Genomic DNA, 22,243 nt, shown 5'->3' on the forward strand with positions numbered 1-22,243 from the left:
GTCAGACTTTTGTTAAGTACTAAAATTATGATTCACATACCGTGGTGAACAAAGATGTGGTTTATTAATAATTATGTAGAAAAGACGTTGTATGATTTCTCATATAGAACGTGTCTCAAGGTAAAACATGAATAAAACAATGATAGAACACTATTTGTCACCAATTTTTTTCTTGGACTTCTATTTTCTGACAATTTTCCTTTTATTGTTTTTATTATTTTTAAGAAACTTAAGTATATATTTATTAAAGAGGATATGAAAGTAGATTTATATAAATGTGTAAATGTAATCATTAAGGCAAAGGTGCCAGCTTATCGAGATGGTAAAGTCTCTAGGTAGCTGTTCAAGAGGCATGGTTCAAGGGGTGAATGGGTATTTGGGGGAGGGCTAATCTTCCACTTTGTAGCTGATTGCCACAGGCTTCTTGTAATGGAAAGTAAAAAGGGTTGGTAGCTGATGTCTCAATCTTAGGTGTCATTGTAACTTCTGCACATGCTGAGACAATGCATATTTTAATCTATTGTTCGAGCTTTCCAAGACCAATGGAGCATGAAGAAGTGGCTGCCTTTGTAAGTGTCAATATACAAAATTATTGCTCGTTTTATCTTTCCTCCCATTTTCTGTCCCGCAATTACGTAATCTGAATAAAATGCAATATTACAAATTCCCACTGTCTTTTGTTCTTTTTTAAGTACTACTTGCACTTTAAGTTATGCTTTTAAATTCTCTAGTTACCTCATACTTAAGGACAAGCTTCCAGTTTGACTTTAGATATTACTCTAGTGCATATTATGATTCAGTATACTGTTTTTGTTTAACATCACAAAAAATATCCAAAACTTACTGGTTAAGATAAAGATTTCTGTTCTTCTGATCAGTTGTGTACAGATTATTTGGTGAAGTAAAAAAAATATGCGATTCAGTTGTTGCATTTATTTCTTCTCAGAAGTTTTATTTTTAATTTTTTTAGATTTGATTTCCAAATTGAAGTACTTTAAAGGTTTCATAAGACTATTATATAGGTTAAGGAGCACAACTCACAATGGACACAGATCTTAGTCAAGTTCCAAGAGCCTTGTAAGCATTCTATCTGGATCCTTTCCATGTTCATGATAAATCTGTAAGTTCTCTTCCATCTTTTGTAATGTTCTCTATACGGTCAAATGATATGCTGTTGTGAAGGTTTTCCATAAGTGGACTTCAAGGATGGCTCTTCTTCTGTGTTAAAAAATTATTTTCAAGTTGCTAACCCTTGCAGGTATTTTCGGAATTGATGGGTACTTAGCCATTTTCTCTAGAGGTTCGTCAAGGCAGGGTAGTTGTAGTGGAAAAATGTCATATTTCACTCTGGCTTGTACACTTTAACAAATCATCCTTTTAATGCACTTGAGCACACCATTGTTGTCTGTTAATATGCATACTCGATATTTGTTTTATTTGTGACTTTGTGTTAACTTGGTTTTATTGACAAGTAAGGTGGTGACTCTTTCTTAAACAGAATTCACAAATTTAAATTATTGTCAGTAACAGGACACTAGCTTACTTCAAAATTATATAGAAGCCTTAGGATGAAATACCTTGATTTTTTACATCTAGCTGTTAAGATTCTCATACTTGTTCTAATCCATATGCAAGGTTTCTGAAGTTATTTGTACACTGTCCACTTGTTACATTAAACACTTGAGCAGAAAGCAAGTACTATTTTTAATGATACAAGCATCCATGATAAGTACACTCCTCTCTTCAGCTCAGCTTCCATTCCCACAAAAGATTTACATCGTTATCTTTCCCATGTTGACTGCAGTGAATGCTCTTCTGATCCTTCTTCACTTTGGGGTGAAAGCCTGAAATATAGAGTTAAAAAATGAGTATTGAAATTTGGGAACAGAGAGATAAAATTGCATTCTAGAGATTATGTATCTATGTAGTTGTTCCATGCCACTTAACTCCAAAGTTTTTTTTGCATAGGAAATTAAGGGAAGGTTATCTTGGAATGGCACTTACAGCAAAAATAGTCGCATGGCCAGGGTCTGCAAGGTGAGCAAAGAGGTTATCGATTGGACCAGTGCCGGTGTAGATGGCTTGGAACCAGGCGCCCATCACTGCCAACATTGCCAGCCTTCCATTCTTGATCTCCTTAGTCCTCAGCTCCTTGACCTTCTCAGGAGATCCACTGCCCCATCCAAGTGGGTCGAACCACAAACCACCTGGGTATCCTACATCAGTTCCAGTGAGCTTGTTGTTTGGGAAGATTGGATCAGTGTTAACACACCCTGGCTTTATGATGTCAGCCCATCTTCTCCCCTCAGCCCAACCGATGAAGATGAGCTCGATCACAAAGAGGGTGGTGGTGTCTGTGAAGTATTCCTGTTCTCCTGCTGTGTACCATGATGGAGTGTTGAGAATGCCAATCTTTGTAAGGAATTCAGGGATGAAGATGCCAGCAGCGCCCAACATTGCCCATCGGCAGTGTACGAGCTCCGCTTGCTGGTTCCATCTTAAGCTCTCCGGATCAGATCCTATGTAAGACCCAACAACGTTCACTTTGGATGAAGGAATGCTTCTTTTTTAAGTTCCAATTGAATAAAATGTCTTTTGAAACTCTTTTTCTGGTCACCATTGATTATCAATTCACTAACACATTTTTGAGTTTGAAAAGTATTTGAATGTTTTGTACTAAATATTTAGGATGCATTAGTCAGTACATCTATTTTTCGTTTCGATTGAGATACACATGAAAATATCAAATTTCCATACACACACACACACACATATCTGCAGTCATGGTTTACTCATCAATTTTATTCTTATCCTTTTTAACAGTTCAGTCTCAGTGGATTTTAGGCTTACCGAGGCCTAGGGGATCGAATCCAAAGTCTCCTGGGAGGCTGCATCCATGGAAGTGAAATTGGAATCAATACAAATCTGCCTTTCTTTTCTTTTTCTTTGTGGTTTTTTGGGGAGGGAATTATGAAAAGGAAGAAGTTGAGGGTGATCGAAAAAAGGAGTCTTTACCTGCCATCAAGCCATGGAGGAGGGGTGCTGCCTGGGAACCAGAGTGGCCTCTCTGTTGTTGCTTCAGCAGAAACTGAAAGTGCTCGGCGTGCGGTGGGTGCAATCCAACACTTTTTTTGCCTTAGTTTCATTCCTCCAAGGAAGGATGCCTTTGTTGCACCCAGGTCATGCCTACTCTTCTGAGAGCTGAATCAAATCCATTCAAATTTATGTAATGATCAGAGGTACAGAACACCTTCCTTTCTTAGCACATTTGCTTTAGACATATTACATTGATCAACAAAGAACCACACAAAATAATTTCCCATGCAAGACAACCTCTCCTTCATCAGAAACAACTTACAGCAAAGATCTATTACACTTTCTACAATAAATGGCTTAAATTACATTGATCAACCAAAAGCAAGCTTCTTCATAAGCAATAACAATTATTCTACATGTAATCAAAAACCAATTTACATAAATTTGTGCAATCATACAAAAAAAAAAAAGAAGAAGAAGAAAGGCAAATCTAGAATTTTCCTCTTGAGAGGGATATTTACATGAGAAGGATCTATAAAAGGAATTTTAACATTATATTCTTTGTCATAGATAGCTTTTGAAGAAGATAATCTTGCCTGGCAATGGCAGCAACAGCAGAAGAGGTGGCACAGACTGAAGCCATGGCACTTTCCTTGTGGTGGTGATGGGGGGGAGCAGAGTAGGAATAGGAGGCACCAGTTTAATGCATGGAATGGGCTTATCTTAGAGAGATAGGAGGGTGGTCATGTGAGGCCGTTGTGTTCTGACACGTGGCACAGAGAATCTGAGTCCTGGATCCTTCACCTCCAGAAATTAGCTGACATGGATGGACCAAAATCTTGTGGCTGGTAGCCAAGCAGGCCTTCGCTGTGACAAAAAATCATGTTGGCAAGAGGTTGGCATTCAGAGTCAGACCAATGGATAGCCAAATTCTCTATCTTTTCCTATGTGGTCCAGACAATATATAAACATGACCATGACTTGATCCAGTTGGAAAATGGGTGAGGAGGTTTGATCCTGACCATCAGAAATGAGTGGTGTTGCATCAAGTTAGGCTATATTTTGTCCATGATGTTGGGTTTGTGTTCCTCTTGGATCTGGATTTTATGTGATCATGATGTAAATTGAAACAGTAATAGGTCTGAGAGTTGGAGCTGGACCGAAAGGACCATGCTAATAGCAAAGACTATATAACAAGATTACTAGTAGCAATCGCTGAGTCTTATCATATCAAAATAGAGTCAGGCCTTGGGTTTTAGCTTTTTTTAGACAGGAAGACTCCATTAATGTATTGAGCAAAGTTTTACAGTCTGCTGTGGCTTTGTTTTTACACTCCTCATTTTTGGACCATGTTTATGCTGCTACTAAAATAGTGGTCTCAGAGGGCTGCAATTCTGAAGGCCTAGCAAGAAAACAAAAATAAATTAAATGGCTTTATGAGCTCCAAAGACGTTAGAAGATTCAAAACAAAATTGCTGCACCCAGCTTAGTGAGAGCCAGCACTCTACAACGATGCTCCTAAGTGTTCCTTCTTCGGTCGAGGAAACTAGGAAAACCTACCAAACTTTTCATTAAGAAAATAACAAAAAAATAATTTTTCATGTAGATTGAAAATCTTTGTTTTTCACCACAATCTACAGAAAATTGTTTTAAGAACTCATCTCTTTCACCTTGCCGAACCAAATAACTGAACCTTGAGTCCAGAGACATGAAAGGAGAGGTTTGATACTAATCTATGTATACAAAGTAGAGGAACTGAGAGAGCTAGCAGTTGCATTGTCAGAATTTCTTCATTAAAGCATCAATTATCTGGAACATAGGATACAAGTGAAGAACCAAGACTTGCTTATCTGAAAAGCAAAGCACAATGCAGCAGATAAGGCCCCATTCTCTGCCAAATAAAGTCCACAACTCCTCATTGTCTGTGGCTGTATAAGCTGTAGAGCCACTTGGTGATGATCCATCCAGATAATTCTTACTCTATTGGAATCTGAATGCCAGTTCTCTTTCCACACTCCTAGTATTTACTTGAGAAACTGTGAGGATCTAAGTGTATATTTATTTTCACATTGGTTATTTGCTGAAAAGATCTTGAATATTTATGCAGAACTAAAGAACACAAATAATATTTTTCGGCTAGCCTTTTTGGATGAGGTGGATTAGAGGATACCGCAACACGGGTCCATTTAAGTTGCTCATGAGTTGATCGTGATGTTTGTGATTGAATTTGAATGAATTTAAAGTCTTAGCCTTGCAAGAACGCTAGAGGCTTAAATGGAAAAGGTACGTGAGGATCCATAAGAGTAGATGTTTAGTTCCAAGACGTTGGTTATATAGAATTAAGAAATTTAAATAATATCTTTCAGCTAGCCTGGATTGAGATAGAAACTAGCCTCACCAACTCTCCAAGCCATGGTTGGCTATAGCAGGGCTGCTCGTAGAAACAACTATTGCACTCATCTTTTTTAAGGATTGTGTTGTTTCTCAGATTTCTTAGTTCTCCGGTTCGGTCTCTGGAGTACCAAGTGCCAATAGGAACTAGGCTAGTTGTAGGATGCAATACATGCGAACCAGCACATCATGGCAAGAACAAATCTTAAAATTTACCATGCATGTATCGTAGGCAGGGCAATCCATCAAATCTTCTTAAAATTATATTGCATAATTACCCTACCATAAAAATTCAGTCATTTTGGACAAAATGCATATAAGATTTAGAAGTTGTCCTCCCTCCAATGTGTTATCCTTCATGCAGTAAAATTATAAAAGATTTAGTAATTACTCCTCCTTCAATGTATTATTCTACATAAATGGAAATTGTTTAAAGTCATAATATTTTGGATCATGAATTGCTCTAAAAATCTTGCACTACCATTATCCTTCCAGAAAATCCTTAAGCATCAAAGGAAAGAAATTTCTACAAAATTTACAAAATTGGTCCTCCTCCACTGTATTGTTCTCTCTATCTGTAAAAAAAATCTTCTGAATTTGCTGTCTTGTCCACATGAACTGCTCATAACAGCATGGTAAACCTATAAATCCTCTTTCCAATCTTGAATAGAACCATCTCTCTCTCTCTCTCTCTCTCTCTCTCTCTCTCTCTCTCTCTCTCTCTATATATATATATATATATATATATATATATATATATATATATATATATATATATCATTTAAAAGCTATGCATAATTAGGGGTGGCATTTGGGTCGAGTAAAAAGTTTGTCAATTTCAGCCTGATCTGTTTATTAAACAAGTCAAAGATTCGGATCCAAACTTAATCTTTTTATTAAATAGATAATCTGATCTAACCTACATAACTCATTTACTAAGCAGGTTGAATCAAGTTAAATAGGGCAAACAAGTTAAGTAAGCTTTGAACGTTGTACCAAAAAAAGAAAAAGAAAAGTATGCTTTGAATGGGTTAAATGAATGAAGATGTGTTAAATAGCTTAAGTGAGTCCAGTTAAACAAGTCATTAAGTATATTTTAAATGGATTAAATAAGCCATGTCCTAATCCAACCCAATTATTGAATGCCTCAAAGGTCTAAACCCAAATCTGATCTGTTTAATAAATGGGTCTATATGGGTTGACATGTTTATGATCCAAACTTATTTATGCCTGTCCTAAATCTGCTTAAAATGGATCAATTGAGAGTCGTGTCCATGTCTTAGGTCATTAATTGCCACCCTACCATGGAAGTCAAATTTAATGGGGAAGCTGTGAACAAAAAATAAGTCAAACAAAGATCGACATGAAGCATTTGGATTCTTTGGATCGAGTTTGGGGAGTTATTCAGATTGAAAGGAGGTAGAAGTGGCTGCTTTGAGAGAATGGTGCAATGGAGAATCTGATGCATGGTTTTTCTCGACTAACTTGGTAAAAATGTAGCTCCCTACCAGGAGTTATTTATTTATTTAATTATTTTTTGTTTCATTAATGTAAACTGATGATGTTTCAACTATTTATAAATGTCATTATAGTCATCCTGGATTTTGCTTCATGCCCCTCTTGGATCTGGAGTCGTGTGATAATGATGTGAATTGGAACACCATTCACATCATGGAGTTGTTTTACCTTGAAAAAAGAAAAAGGAGAAGATGACCAACCATGTTGATAACAAGACTATTTGTAACAGCTACGAAGTGTTACTGTAGCAAAATGGACTCAGCTTTAAGCTTGACTTCAAACAGGAAGTCTCCAATAATTTATCAAAAAAGTTGCTGCCATTTTATTGTAACACCGTTCAGTTTTGGACCATGTGCATACCAAGAAATGCTGTACTGTATTGAATCAGACGATACCAAACATACCATACTGTACCGGTTTGGTGCTGGTGGCTTACCAATACTCAGTACGCTTGACGCACCACATACCATACCGTATCGATACTATGTTAGTGTGGCACCGATACGAAGTCCGGTATCGGTATGGCGAACCTTGGTTAATACTAAAAAAAAAATAGTATTCCCAAATTCTACAGTTGCTAAAGACTATTAAGAAAATAAAAAGTTCAATAGTTTTATGAGCTCTGAAAGTTTTATAAAATGTTCAATACAAAGTTCCTAAACGCAGCCTGGACAATATAGGTTGATAGCCAACACTCTTAGCACACACAGCACACATACATACCCCTCCAGAGAACACCCCCCTCCCCCTCTTTCTTTATGTCGAAAAAAAGATGGGAAAAATCCAACAAACTTATATTGAGAAACGAAAAAAGATGTCACTTTAAGCTAGTGATATCATTCAAATTAAAAACGTATGCTCTTCACCACAATCCACACCAACTGGTTTGAGAAATCATCTCTTTTACCTTGTTGAGGCAAACAACCAAATCTTGATTCCAAGTGACATGAAACCTAGGAACTTTGCTCCTTTGTTTTCATCTTGCAGTGAAAAGAGTTTGGATAGGCGTCTACTTCTGCAAAGTAGAGAGACTGACAGAGCTAGCAGTTTTTTTTTTTTCCCTTCCTTTTCTTTTCTTTTCCCTTACCTGAGGAGAATTGAAAGAGCTAGCAGTTGTACACCCAGAATTTCTTCATTAAAGCACCAGTTATATGTACATAGGATACAAGAACCAATACTTGCTTATCATAAAAATAACAGCATGCATGATGCGCTTAGCCAACACCAAAATCCAGCTAGCATCATCCCATTCTTTATCAAATAAGTCCACATGGCATCTCCTCACTGCCTGTCTCCAGCTGATTAAGCTGTAGAGCCATTTGATGATGAGTCATCCAGATGACTCTCTCTTGGAGCATGGCTACTACTCCCCTCTCCAGCCTTCTGATGTTTAACCAAAAAACTAGCTCTTGCCAACTTCCTCAGCTTCTTCATATCACTCTCCCGCGCCAACTTAGAACTCTGCGACAGCCTTCCTTTTGCAGACATTGTTCTGCTCCTCTGGATTGGCACCTGCCATCGTGGTGGATTTGAATCCATGTTTGTCTGCATTGCTCCTTGCGGTGTGCCGCGGTCAGCTACGCTAGGAATGCTCACAGGAACCACTGTTGCACTCGCTTGGCTTATGGCTATTGTTGTTTCAGATTTCCTGTGCTCCAATTCAACCTCTGGACTTGGTGGTACAACAGGAATTAGGCCAGTAGTAGGCTGAGTGGATCCAGGAATGAGTCTGCTCCAGTATTTCTTTGGAAGGTAAAGCAACACAAGGCCTTTACAGATCCACTCAAGTCCCAGCTTAAAAGATCTCTGTGTCTGTGTGATCCTCAGGAGGCATTTGGTCAAAGCATACCATTCATTGACAATCTGTGAAACAAAGCTAACAAAGAGGAGTAGGAGCATCATAATGCCAATTGTCTGCTGGTTTGTATAATTTTTGAAGTGATTGACGTCGAACACGAGGGCGAATAAAATGGCTTCACAGAGAAGTGATATACTCTCCACCATGTGAACTCCCCTCCTTATATATGGCTTGAGGAGGAAGAGACATAGGAACTGCAACATTGTGATGCTGAAAGCTATAGCACACTGGCTCTGACTTGGAACTGAGTAGGCTGCAGAAAGGATTCCCAATCCAACTCTTCGTATAAGATCTAAAATGAGGAAAGCTGATCTGATGCACCCGAGAAGCCTTTCAGAAGCACCAGCTTCTTCGTTGCCGTCGGCTGAGCTTAGTGCTCTCATTCTTCCAATGCCACTTTGCCCACTGCCAGTCCACTTTGTTATGCTACTTGGATCATTTGTTTCAGCAGAGACAAACAATGGAGGACCCTTCCGGTCCTCAAAGAGAATACCGAATCGCGAGAGGAACGATGTCGGCGTTCCTTCAGCCATAAACCATTTTCCAGTGGTGCTCCTACCAAATAACAAATTGGAAAGCTGGCTGCACCTTGAATGATCTGCATCGGTGCACTTTACTTCTTTGTATAGGAACATACTATCCATGAATAGAGTGCTTGTGAGGAACCATAGGATTGATAAGAAAACTGCAGTGGGAATGGCTAAGAACAAGGCACCGACGACTATCCCTTTAGTAGTGACACCTGAGAATCAATGGTAGTAACAGCATGGAGTCCAGAAAAAGCTGAAAGATTTCTTTAAGGTCAAGAAAGATTTAGACGAGATTTACCTCTAATGATGAAAGCCGATGCTTGGCCAATGCATGGAAGCATGAGGAAGAGGAGGAAGAGTTCAAAGCGTGGAATGGAGAGTAGCCCATGAACTGATGTTCTTGTCCTCCATTTTAGAAAGAGTAGTGTGATAAAATGCAATATGAGCAGGCCACCACCCCCCACTCCAAGCCAGAACAAGTTCATTTCTAAGTCTTGCCATCTTCATGTTTCAAAGAGCAAAACAATAAGGTTTGAAGAGAAGATGACATATTCCATGCCTCAGAAAGCTCCATCAGACAAGATTATCTTCCTAAAATGTTGCAAAATATCTTCCTAACTTGGAAACAAAAAGCGAGAGACCAGAGTAGACCTTACCCTTCATAATTCTCTAATTTCTTAATAACGTTGGCTGCAGACAGAGGTTCTCCTCTCTGCAGCAAGGTATGTGGAACAATTACCATCACATGGAAGGGTTAACAAGAATTCACAGAAGACTCAACTTTTTAAGTGGATATTTACCAAGAAATGGATGAAATATTCCTCAGAATTGAGAAGTTGCCCATAAGGAATATCTGCCATGGTCACATTCTGTTTTTGCTTGAACATACCAAATTCAGAGCCTCTATATGTTGGAGCTGAGTTAACTTCACATGATCTTTTGCGCTCCATAATTTTTTTAAAAATCTCAGAATCTGGTGAGATCATCGGCTGCCTTGATGGTGTAGATGCACAATTTGAACGCGGAGCTAAAGAATGCTGTCCTCTTTTGATACCAAGAAGAGATCCTTTGTCATATTTCTTCGAGATATTACTGAAAACTATGTAAGATGAAGGATAGTTGGGCCAGGTGGGCGTGTCTTCCTTCTTCCATGGAAGCTTTGCTCTGGGAAGAAGCCATCTTAGGCCTCTTGTTGTCTCAGAATATTCAGCGGGCAAGCCAACTGAATACCAGTCTGACAAGACAAATACTTGCAAATGCCCAGCCATTCCCTGGGATAAACAACATTGTGCCCACTTATTATCTACCCTAGTTGAAAATTGACTCCTCTGTCTTTGTTTCATTAAAGTTAAATCTGGAGCAACTTATCAGAAATCAAGTATCATCTAGAGAGAAGTTGGGGCCTCCACCCCTCCTATTTTGGAACGAGTTTAAAAAAAAAAAAAAAAAAACTTGAGAGACATAGCTCACAAGTGTATGTTGACACTCACCAGAAGATTTCTTGATGGATCTGAAATGACTTCATTGTTGACCCCACTCGTTATACTGCCTATTGCTGCTAGATTTGCTGAGGAGACTGCAACAACAGCAGCTGCTAGTGATGTAGCCAGAATCCCTGCTGTCGCAAATGAGTACAGTGCAACCGATACAGCAGGCACAAAATCTACATGTGAACATAAGAATCAGAACGCTATAAAAGATATATGTGACCTACTTTCATAGAAAATATAGGGACTTCTTCTTTACTACAGTCACATGGGCCTATGAAACTTTTTTTTTCTTTTTTTGAGGTTAAGTGGAGGAAGGAAAGACCTTCCTCCAACTTATTAGAAAAGAATAAAGAATCCAGTGTTTGGAAGAGGGAGCGAGGAGTGATATTGTGGTAGAAAGGTGTTTGTAGTGGTGAGGGTGATTTCTTAATGACTCTTCATGATAATTTGATATTGTTGTAGTATTGCCCTCTGTGATATGTAAATGCTCTAGGTTTGTGCATGAACCCTATACTCTTTTCAAAGTAACCACCCTCACAACAAGAATTATATCATGTTTATAACTGGCTTCTGGGCAACCAAGAATTCAAGTATCTATTCTTTTCTAGTATAAAATAAGCATGAAAATAGCTGATTAAGAGCAAATGAGAAGAGTGAGGGACTATACAATGTCTCAATTCCAGTTTGTTAGATTCTAAATTTAGATTTCCAGTGACATCCCTCACTTTGCCTTCAGGTACAAGGACGGAGACTATAGTCTGAGTTAGCACCTCAACAGTCATTGAGTAGAGAGCCTCCGAGAGTTGTTTCAGTCTGCATGCAAGAGAAACAAAATGAGGAGAGATATATCATGTAATTTGTAGAAAATAGAACATTTTTTGGTCAAATTATCAGGTCTTTTTTCCCCAGGGAAAAAAGGTCTTTTTAGTAAAACATTTTTATCCTTATGTCTAATTATTAGTCAAAAATTTCTAATATGAGAAGCAATCTACAATGTAAAACATACTCTTAACGTACATCATGGCGAATCTATAGCAATCAGTTGAGACAATTTTTATGATAGGCTGATGTCGAAACTTCAAATTTAGCTATACATATTTGTACTTTGCACTGATGGGAAGTATCAGGACCTGCTATCATGCCATTATGTGTTCTTCTGAAACTTAAATATTCTGATGCTTATAATGCATCTATATTGCACTCATTTTCGTTGCCTCAGAACTTTTTTGATTCTCTGCAACTATAGTGTTATGTGATAATTCAACATATATTTTCTGAAACCAAAATCTTGAAACATGAAACCAGATTATGCTAAATGATCGGCAACATATGAAAGATAGCAAAGGCATGAAGTTGTTTGGCCGATCAATCTGACTTTCACACATGCGCCAAATCTGACCAAAAGAATCTTTAATGGAAAACAAAACACAATATTGGACTTTTAGTGGCCAGCTAGACCATCAAAGGATGGACTTCATTCCAACAGCTATAAATCAAATCTCCATGGAACCAGTATTCTGATTTCTCTTCATTGATAATGGATGCATCTCTTTTCTCAATAAAATATGGTGGCATCTCAATTTCTGATAAGATTAAGCATGTTTTTTTTTTTGGGTGAGAATATGGATGTTGATGCAAAGAGAAGCAGACAGAATAATCAAGTAAAAAGGAAATAAGTTTTCAGGTAACAACACATGCACCTGCCTTGCAACTTTTCCCCCTTCAACCTCTATGCTTGAGGCATCAAATCCGAAAACAGGTTTTGTAAATTCAACTACCACATTGATGTTGGCCTCCTTTGTAACTATAGGGGAGCTAGTACTCAGCACTACACTGGGATGTGTTGTATCTATCAAACAAATCCATAATCAATTAGCAAAAAACTGTTTTGAGAACTTAATATGATGCTAGAAGAGACAATATAAAGGGAGATTTTTTGTTTTCCTTTTTAATGGAGAGAGAAATGTACCATAAAGGAACACAATAGGCATAACCGGAGAGACAGCAATTCCTGATTGCGCAAAAATAGAATCAGGCATAAGCTTCACTGTTATAATTTCTGTGCTTGAAACATTTTTGAGCTGCAAAATAAAACCATAGCAACTATCCATTAAATATTAGAGCATGGATGACTAATACTCTGCCTTTCAGGCCTCTCCATTAGTGAGAACAGATTGGAAAATATACAGCATGAGGTCTTCTTAGGAGCCAAATATATCTTACTTCAAAACAGAAATGGCGATTCCCATGTGTTGCAGTAGGAACTGGTACAAAGCGGCCCACATTTGCTTGCAACGCATTCAAGATATCCTTTGTCGAATTTATCACTGGGATTCTGAAAGTCAAAATAAATTTCATTTCCTCAGTTCTGTTAGTGGCAAGAACAGTTCTTGGCACTTTTCCAATCTCCAACTCATAGGATGGTATCAATGTTCTTAGTTCAGCATAAACTCGTCGTCTATCTGTTGCAGAGCAGATTGAAGATCAGAACAGAAGATGATTAGATTGAAGAAGGTAATATAAAAATCCTACCAAAGTAAACAAGATGGATCGAGTGCTTTGTCCTTGTGAATGAATTTCCTGCCTGATCAGAACAAAAACTTTCACCCGTTTTGATTACTACTCTCCCATACATCACATTTGAAGAGAACACAATAACCAAGCTATATCTGAAGCCAGGTTTAACAATTTGCAATGTCGATGCATCTACATTGGCAGGCCCATTAATCATTACCTACAAAACAAATCAGGCTTTTACCAAAGAAAGAAGTGATTTTCTCACAAAGGATCAATCAAAAGAAGCTGATGACTTGCTTTTACAAACTTCATCAGTAGAGATATCTTGTACTACTAAACATGGGTCTTTTGGTTGCTCAAAATTTGGAAAAAAGAAGAGCATCTTGAATGAATATAAAAAAGAAAAGAAAAGATGATGTATAGTCAAGTGCAAGTTTATGGCACGAACATTTCACGGCATCAAAATGAGAAAAAATTGAACCAATTACTTCCACAGAGCTTCGATCTTTTCTTGAGAGGAAATAGGGGCTGTAGCTCACCAGAATATATTAAAACAATCAATGAGTACAGCAATCCCTCACAGAGCTTCAATCTTGAGCGCTGCAAAATGACATTTCAAATTGATTCTGTGAGGACCAATGCGGGAGAGTTGGGCACTCGGGGGAGGACTACAAGGATCCGCTGCGGGAGCCGGGGGCGGAGACGATGATGCAACCGGGGGCAGAAGCGACGACACCGATGATGGTGGAGGGCGATAAGAACCTCGGGGATGACACTAAGGCAGAGATCGAGCGGGAAGAAGGTTGAGCGGCGGCCGGTCTTCGGCCCGTGGCTCGCCACGGTGAGAATCCGGCAGGCTAGTGCGGAGAAAGGGCTGCAGCGAGCGAGGAAGACTACTGAGTCAACGTCGGAGTCCTCTGCGCCGAGCTTGTTTTCCTCGCGGCCGAGCTCGCCTCGGCCGACTTTGCCCGACTCGCCACCTGACTCAGATGGGTGGCAAGAGCTTACAAGGTTGCGCCGTCGCTCATCTCTCATGGTCCTTTGATAGTTTGGGACATCTAAAGCTCTACTTCTACTCGCATAGCATCTCATTAATGATTTTTATTTGGGAGCCTCCACTCTCGAATTTTCTCAAGGTCAATTTCGATGGATGCATGCTTGATGGTGGTAGGAGGAAAGGTATAGGCTTCGTTATTAGAGGTCCGATTTTTAGGGTAGTTGTGATTGATGGTGGTCAGATCTTCGACACCTCAGTCCCAAGGGCTGAGCTGAGGGTAGTATGGGCCGGTTTGGATTATGCTAGAGGGTAGTTCGGTATGCGTTGCAAGCTAGAGCTGTACTGCTTGAGGGTGATTCGGCTACGATTATTGGCTGAATCCAGCGAAGCGCTAGTGGTGTGAGTGAGTATCACCCCCTGCTTTGAGACGTCCGAGCCATGGTTTGTGGAGAGGTGGCCTTCCAAGCTAAGCACGTGTGCAGAGAGGCTAACGAGGCTCCAGATTGGGTGGCCTCGTATGTGGCAAACTACTTCGGAGAAACCCTTTAGGTTGGGGAGAGGGAGCTGCCTAGTGCACTCCGAAATCTGTTGTTTTTTGACTTTTTGGATGTATCCATACTAGAATGGTATGAATCATCCGTTTCAGCAAAAAAAAAAAAGAGGCTGCGACACTTGGCAGCAGGATGTCAGATCCGCGGTGGGAGCTTCTGGGTCGAGGTCCGGGTTTGAGTTGCTATGGGATCAAGGCTAGCCAATAGGAAATGGAGGGGGATGACCTAGTTGACTAAATGGGAGGCTTGGAGGTTAGCACGATGGACGTGGGAACTGGGAAGCCCAACCTGAAGCGGCCCAGAAGCTTGACCTTGGCCCTGAAGCCCAGCCTGGAGGCAGGCGGGTCTAGTGGGCCAGACTCATCATTTGGGCCGGTTTTGGTGGACACTTTAAAGGGTCCTATTGTGAGACTTTCTTCTCCGACGCTATCTCAGATGGTCGAGCGCCTAGTGGAGGACCTTAACAAGAATGGAGATACCATGCCGGCTAAGAGGGCTCCACTGATGGTGCTGCCAGTGGCCCCAATGAATGTCGGGCCTAAGGAAGGTGGCGTATTCGAAGCCTCTTTGTGCCCTTCTTCCCATGGTTTGGCGGAGGGTCATCCATCGGAGGCGGTGAAGGGGCGGGTTGGTCACCGGTGGTCCAAAATGGAAGTATGACCATTCGCCACATGTGGATTTTGCTGTCTTTTTTTCGGGGGGGGGGGGGCATGAAGGGGTGGTGAGGAGAGTCAAGGAGGCATTGGAGGGGAACAAGCGAGCCGTGGAGTAGGTGGGTGGACCTAAGGTAAATGGGCCAAGCCTAAACCTTGAGGGCCTTAGCTTAGGGGATCCCAAGTGTGCTCCTCAACCTTCAGCATGAATATTCTATTTTAGAAATGTTAGGGGGAGGGGAAATCTTCTTTTCTCCCTACCTTCAGGAGATCTATTTTAAAACTGTAGGGGGGAGGGGAAGCTTTCTTTTCTCCCTGCCTTCAGGAGACTAGTGCAAGTTCTTAATCCATTATTTGCTTACCTTTTGAGATGCGGTTGTCAAGAGGAGTCTCCTCCATGCCAGATGACGGCTGCCAACGTCATGGGGTTTCTATGCAATTGAGTCCTGTGGTCTTGTGGGGGAGGGGAGGAAGGGGGCATCATTGTTCTGTGGAAGATTGGTGCGGCCACTGTGGATGTCTTCCACAAGTGCACCTAGCAAGTTGTAATGGTTATCTCAGTACCAAATGAACCTCCGTGAATTTTGTTGAGTGTGTATGCAAACACTGAATACAGACAGCGATGGGTTTTATGGGATGAGGCCTCTAATCTAATCAGACAAAATATTCCCTCCCTGATTGTGGGTGACTTAAATTGTATTGAGGGGCCTCACGAGAAGAAAAGGGGCAAGCCTTATTCTGACAAGATTAATTACAGGAAGTTTCGTGACTTCATATTCGACAACGGCTTAGTTGACCTTGGCATCTCTAGACCTAGATTCACTTGGTACAATAACCAACTTGATAGAACAGAGTTTGGGAGAGAATCGACATGGTTTTTGCTACTGCCAGTTGGACTCAACAATTCCCAAGCTGCCAGGTGCGTCACCTTCCTTGGATTGCATCTGATCACTATCCAATCCTTGTTAGTACTGATGTGAGCATGAGATATTGTGGCCCCTTTCAGTTTAAGACATTGTGGCTTGACTATCTTGAGTCTCGAGATATTATGCTGGGAGCCTGGTGTGTGCCGGTTTGAGGGGTACCATGTAATGTGTTATTTACAAATTAAAGCTTATCAAGCAGAGATTGAAGTGGTGTAATCGGAAGGTGGTGGGCAACATATTCAGATGGGTCGAGCTTGTGGAGGCAAGTATTGCTATCAGACGAGAGGATCAGGGTGGTGGTCTATCTATGGGGGAGTTAGCTATTTTAAGAGCCAAGCTATCTCTCCATCATTCCTTGTTACGGCAGCAGGAGGTTCTCTAGTGCCAAAAGTCACGAGTCTAGTGGATTAAAGAGAGGGATAAGAACACCAGATTTTTCCACTAGTTAACTATCATTAGGAGATAGAGGAACTTGATTCGCACCTTGAGGGATGATACAGGTCAAACTACCAATGATAGTGAGGCGATCAGATAGGTTATCTTTGAGTTCTTTAGGTTGAGGTGGACTGAGAGGCTTGGCAAGGGAGGGCCCCACTCCTTTCCACTGCAAAGTTGAAAATCAGGTGAATGCTACTTTGATTGCTCAAGTGTCTATGAAGGAGAACCAAGATGCTTTCTAGTCCATGGTGGAGGACAAAACACTTGGTTTGGACGGGTTCCTCCTATTTTTCAGAAGGTATTGGCGGTAGTTAAGTAGTTCTTTAGTGTTGCTGACTTATGGAAGAGAACCTATGTCATGTTGATCCCAAAGAAATAGGATGCTTCAGAGTCCAGTCACTATAGGCTGATCAGTTTGTGCACTATTTTATATAAGGCAGTAGCACGGATTTTGGTGCATAGGATGAAGCCAATTCTTTCCAGGCTCATTAGCTCGGAGCAAGGTGTTTTTGTGGAGGGTCAAAGTATCACCAACAATGTCCTCCTTGCTCAAAAGTTCATGCATGATATGTTGAGGTCCCCTCAACACCGGAGTCTTATGGCTATCAAGCTTAATATAGAGAGAGCCTACAATCGGTCAGTTGGGACTTCCTTCTTGATGCCTTGAAGAATTTTGATTTCCACGAGGTTTGGATCCGGTGGTTGCTAAGCTGTGTGTGGGCCCCATTCTTCTCAATATTGATCAATGGCACCTCTACAATTTTTTTCTGCTCTGCAATGGGTCTCTTCTGACCTTACCTATTCATTCTCTGTGCTGATGCTCTTTCTCGAACTCTATGGGTTGCTTGTTTGGACCGGTTACTTGAGGCTTATGTGCCTGCCCCGGATGCTTGACCACTCTCCCACCTATTCCTTGTAGATGATAGCCTTCTTCTGGCCAGGACCTCTATGAGGAATGTGACTGCCCTTAGAAGGATTTTGGAGGACTATCGTGCTACTTTGGGCTAGAAGGTGAACCTACATAAGTCTGTCATCTACTTTAGCATGAAGACTAAGTCCCAGTTGAGGCACTCCATTAGAGAGTGTATTGGCATCTTGGAGCAGGAGGAGCCTTGGCATTACCTAGGAGTGCTGATCACCAGGCGGAGGCTTAGGAGAGGTGAGTGTGCTATCTTGGAGCGGAGCATTTAGGAGCACCTCAAGGGGTGGCAAGCTAGGTCCTCGTTGATGATGGAAAGGTTGACCCTGGTGAGATCTGTCCTCAGCTCAATACCGATATATCTTATGTCTAATACCATTTTGCCGAGAGCCTCTATGATAAAGCTTGAGCAGCTATTCTGCAATTTCCTATGGGGCGCACATGGAGGTGGACATGGAGTACACCTGGTTGCATAGGATCCATCATTGGGGAAGGTGACTCTCCATGGTGATTTTGTGGATTCAGGGCCAAGCCAGGGAGGCGGGTGCCAATCCCTTGCTCCAGGATATTTAGAACCATTTGAGAGGAGACACTTTACTATTATTAGGCACATATATCGAGAAGCTAATAAAGCCACATATTGGATGACTTCCTTTGTAGCCTGTCATTCTAACGAGGTGTTGTAGACTGATAGGTCTCTTTCCCTAAGGGCTTTTCGGGATATATCGTATTTTGATTTCTTTGGTTGTATTCATACCAGATTAGTGTGAATTACCCATTTTAGCAAAAAAAAGGAACAAATTCTGACCAGATCCTTTTTCTTTTTTCTTTTTTCTTGAGGGAAAAGGAGGGTGAAACACCCACCAAATTTAACCTATACAAATTAAGTTCTGAGAAGAGAAGCATATGTTATCTTAAACTAATTACTCAATCAGTTTAAGTATGACAATGATAGAGAGGCTTTAATGGAGTTGAAGTTCTTAATTTACTTCCAGATATGATGCTCCAAAATATACACATGATCAAAATCCTCAATTCATGCATAATGCTTCAATGCAAGATAATATATTATCCATGTTACATGAAAATAAAATCTGTGTCATTTTTATAAATATACTCACATCGCAACTTGAAGCATTGGAACACTTGAAGCCACCTTGACCAGTGCAGGCCTCACTGAATGTAATCCCAACAGTGATATTATCAGCACTTGTATATTTCATTTGAGTATAAACAAATGCTGTTGGTGGGATGGTATCTGTGATGCAAATACAAGTGAAAATTGCACAGGTGATATTCGGAGAAAATTGCTAAAGAAAGGTGATATTTGGGAAAGAGAAGTTAAGACAACACAAATTTACTAAAATTATTTTAATAAGGTAGAAACTTTACCAATATACCAGTTATAAGAAGTTGAGTTCTTTTCTCCTGTGGGTGTTGAGACAACAACAAGAAAATTATGGTATTGATTGGTGGTCAAATTTTCAAATACCATGAGATCAGTGGAGCAAGACTTCAGGGGCTGCTTGTCAAGCTGTTCAAATAAGTAGGATAGATTTAGCTGTCATTTGATAAGTGCATGCTATTCTTATCAGAACAAGATCATCTATTTTTATCAACCTCAATGAAAATAGAGTAGAAAACAACATAATTAAAACAAATGGTCAAGGATGGGATGACAATCCATAACAGTAGAGAACTGATTTGCTCAAAAAGATATTTTTGCTTTCAGTCAAACAAAATGTCTCTCAGAAAAAAAAAAGAACACAGCTCAGCCAAAAAATCGCCAACAATTCATGAGTACCTGACTCCCTAGTTTGTTTAAATTCCAAATAATTATATATTCATTAAAAATACAAACAGAATTCATGGAGCAGTTGGCATTATAAAGTGCAATCTAAATATCTATATTTTCCAATTAGAATTCCAGATGCTCTGAAGGCTCTTAATTATGGACTCATCAGCCTGCCAAATTTGTTATCAGAAATCATTAGTGCAACATCTCATCACAATACAGAGCCCAGCAAGGTGAGCGGTCATGAAGAATCAGAACCTTTCTGAGTAGTACAATCCAAGTTCAAACATACTCCAGAACACTAGAAAACAAAGAGATGGTAGAGGAGTACCTCACAATACATGGAACATCCTGGATTCCTACAGAGATTTTGGCCATTCTGGTTCATAATAGAGTATCTAAAAACTGCTGTAGAGAACCTTGTTCGAGCCAGCGGCAGTCGATCAAAGTGTATATAGACAGCTGATTGAGCTAAATGATGCAACAGAAGCATCCCCCACAGAAGAAGTTTGAGAAGATTCACTAGACCCATCTGAGGTGTTGATGCCAATCTCACATCCAAGCTATTCACAGAGATCATAAGACATGGACATAAAGCTGGTGGAAGCAGCCAGCTTTGTTCTAAAGGCGACTTATAGAGTTTCATGTGCTTCAAAATGATCAGAAAACATCCTCAACAAAACATATCAACCACCAACCCACCACTCTGCCAGGCAACGTAACTGCATATTGAAAGCACTGCATTTACTGCTACTGGGGTCAGATAACTACAGCTCAAAGGGTAACTCAATGCAGCCATTTATTGTGTATTATTAGGGGAGGTGTAACAGTTCTCCATAAAAGAGTGGTCGAAGGACTGGGTGCATCTAAGCTGGCATTGTGCCTGCTCTCTCACAGGGCCACAGCAACCTGCTGAAATTGGGAATTCTTTCTAATAAGTATACTAAGGCTGAGATCAAATCTAGGGGCAAAATATTCAAAGCTCAACCAGGGTTGGTTTGCAGGGAAAGCTTGACCTGAGTGGGCTTGGATCATTCCAAACTTGGACTAGTGCTGTTGAGCTAGGATAGGGTTCGAGCCGAGCTCAATTCGAGCTCGAGCGGTCTGGTACTTGGCTCGGCTTGGCTTGTTTGCACCCCTAATAGTCGAAGCTCGCTGCAAGCTCATTTTGATGCAAAAATTCTTGAAATTCCTTGAATATTGCCCTCCTTTATTCTAGCTGCATTCTAACTGGCACAGAAAAAAATATATAGATGTCCAAATCTATGCCTGTGTCTATCTGACGCAACTGGAAAAAATATCTATGAGCAATCTCGATCCTTTTTTTATACAATTAGTCCTTTTGAGTATTATTTAAAATAATATTGATCAAAACTATAATAAAAGCATTCTACTAAAATCACACATTTCGAATAAATTAGTCAAATAAATTAGTGACTAATCAAATAAATAAATAAAGGTTTAGCTCCTTGAAGTGGGCTTTGGAGTGAGTCCTCAAATAAATTAGTGGGCATGCACCAATAAAGATCATTCTGACCAGCATCCCCTAATCAAGCACTGCTAAGACTCACTAGGTATTGGAAGAATTTAGTCAAAGCATGTTGCTTAATTTCTCTAAGCATGAAGCCAACCAGCCTTATCTTGGACAAGCTGTGAGTATGGAAAAATCCTTTATCCTATTAACTGCCCAAAAGACTCAAAACTTAAGCTGATAGGAAAAGGGATGACAATGTTTTGGATGTGTAATCTCCATAAATCTGAGCTCCAATACCATATTAACAAACTATGTGATCCTCGACACTCAAGTTGATAGGAAACGATCATCAAGGTTGACAAATTTAGTCTCTTTATTCTTGTGGATGTAGAAAGAAGGATCAGAAGTAGTTCGGGGGTCATATTGAGAATGATATATGGAGTAATCTTTGAGTGCCTTTTGTTAGTACTAAATAGACTAATAAAAAGTGCCATACAAATTTGTTAACCTGGGCTGATCCTTCTCTCAACAGCTTAGATTTTGTGTTATGATTATATAACAAATGGTATCAGTGCTGTCAGGGTCGAGAAAGACTTAGTAGGGTCCAATAGAACTCGAGTCATAGGTGAGCCCCCCTCTTGAGTAGGAGCCAACAATGACAATGGCGTCACGAGGTTGGATGGGAGAGATTGTCCTAGTCCCACATCGATTAATAAAGGGGTGCGACATGCCGCATGGGTTTATTAGCTTCGTCTAGTCCTCTTTCTAAAGTTCAAACTTTTGGGTTGTGAATCCATGACACTGGCAGAGTGGGTTTTCATGATCTTCGACCTCTTTTGAGAAGTTGCAATCTAGAATACTTAGTTGGAAGTGAAAGGATTTGGCCTAGAACCCAACTAGGCCCGATCTACCAACTGGCCTAGAACGGCCCAAAGGGCCATTGCAAGTTCCAAATAGGGAGAGCTCGGCTTGAGCACAGAGAGTGGGAGAAGTCCTCCTCTGCCTCGGACTCTGTCGGAGACTAGGGAACCCTAGTCCCTGCTCTATATAAAGGACCCCAACCCCTTTTTTAGCCTCTTATCATTGACTGTCATCGCCTCTTTTCTCCTCTTACTACTTCTTGAGTGCCGTCCACCTTGGGTCACTGTGC

General features: G+C 40.4%; 2 protein-coding genes across 3 annotated transcripts; both read right to left on the minus strand.

Annotated features, from left to right (window-relative positions):
* Positions 1–1,543: 1,543 nt before the first annotated feature.
* LOC103718326 (chlorophyll a-b binding protein 7, chloroplastic-like) lies at positions 1,544–3,746 on the minus strand. Its single transcript, XM_008807083.4, has 5 exons — positions 3,633–3,746; positions 3,016–3,201; positions 2,851–2,888; positions 2,005–2,519; positions 1,544–1,844 (listed from the first exon to the last, which is right to left on the minus strand). The coding sequence occupies exons 1-5, from the start codon at positions 3,677–3,679 to the stop codon at positions 1,827–1,829; spliced, it is 804 nt and encodes a 267-aa protein (XP_008805305.2). The 5' UTR covers positions 3,680–3,746; the 3' UTR covers positions 1,544–1,826.
* A 4,254-nt stretch (positions 3,747–8,000) lies between these two features.
* On the minus strand, positions 8,001–20,251 carry LOC103718327. Of its 2 annotated transcripts, XM_039133366.1 has the most exons (13): positions 19,951–20,251; positions 19,217–19,358; positions 18,946–19,082; positions 13,356–13,557; positions 13,047–13,285; positions 12,793–12,904; positions 12,528–12,672; positions 11,491–11,636; positions 10,824–10,996; positions 10,134–10,604; positions 9,990–10,045; positions 9,632–9,834; positions 8,001–9,545 (listed from the first exon to the last, which is right to left on the minus strand). In XM_039133366.1, exons 1-13 carry the CDS (start codon positions 20,197–20,199, stop codon positions 8,248–8,250), a joined length of 3,573 nt encoding a protein of 1,190 aa, XP_038989294.1. In that variant the 5' UTR covers positions 20,200–20,251; the 3' UTR covers positions 8,001–8,247. The 2 variants fall into 2 exon arrangements, with proteins under 2 accessions (XP_038989294.1, XP_038989295.1); XM_039133367.1 differs by lacking the exons at positions 18,946–19,082; positions 19,217–19,358; positions 19,951–20,251 and adding an exon at positions 13,880–14,359.
* Between the last annotated feature and the right edge of the window lie 1,992 nt (positions 20,252–22,243).

Source organism: Phoenix dactylifera, chromosome 14 (assembly GCF_009389715.1).
Source record: "Phoenix dactylifera cultivar Barhee BC4 chromosome 14, palm_55x_up_171113_PBpolish2nd_filt_p, whole genome shotgun sequence".
Classification (NCBI taxonomy): Eukaryota; Viridiplantae; Streptophyta; class Magnoliopsida; order Arecales; family Arecaceae; genus Phoenix; species Phoenix dactylifera.

Excerpts from the sequence above, each read along its gene's own strand:
- LOC103718326 (XM_008807083.4), bottom strand. The coding sequence starts at position 3,679 with ATGGCTTCAGTCTGTGCCACCTCTTCTGCTGTTGCTGCCATTGCCAG. Across the intron at positions 3,202-3,632 it reads GCTGTTGCTGCCATTGCCAG|CTCTCAGAAGAGTAGGCATG; the intron begins GCAAGATTATCT and ends GATTTGATTCAG. Across the intron at positions 2,889-3,015 it reads CCTCCATGGCTTGATGGCAG|CCTCCCAGGAGACTTTGGAT; the intron begins GTAAAGACTCCT and ends CCATGGATGCAG.
- LOC103718327 (XM_039133366.1), bottom strand. The coding sequence starts at position 20,199 with ATGATCTCTGTGAATAGCTTGGATGTGAGATTGGCATCAACACCTCAG. Across the intron at positions 12,905-13,046 it reads ATCGCCATTTCTGTTTTGAA|CTCAAAAATGTTTCAAGCAC; the intron begins GTAAGATATATT and ends TTTATTTTGCAG. Across the intron at positions 9,835-9,989 it reads AAATTAGAGAATTATGAAGG|ATGGCAAGACTTAGAAATGA; the intron begins GTAAGGTCTACT and ends TGAAACATGAAG.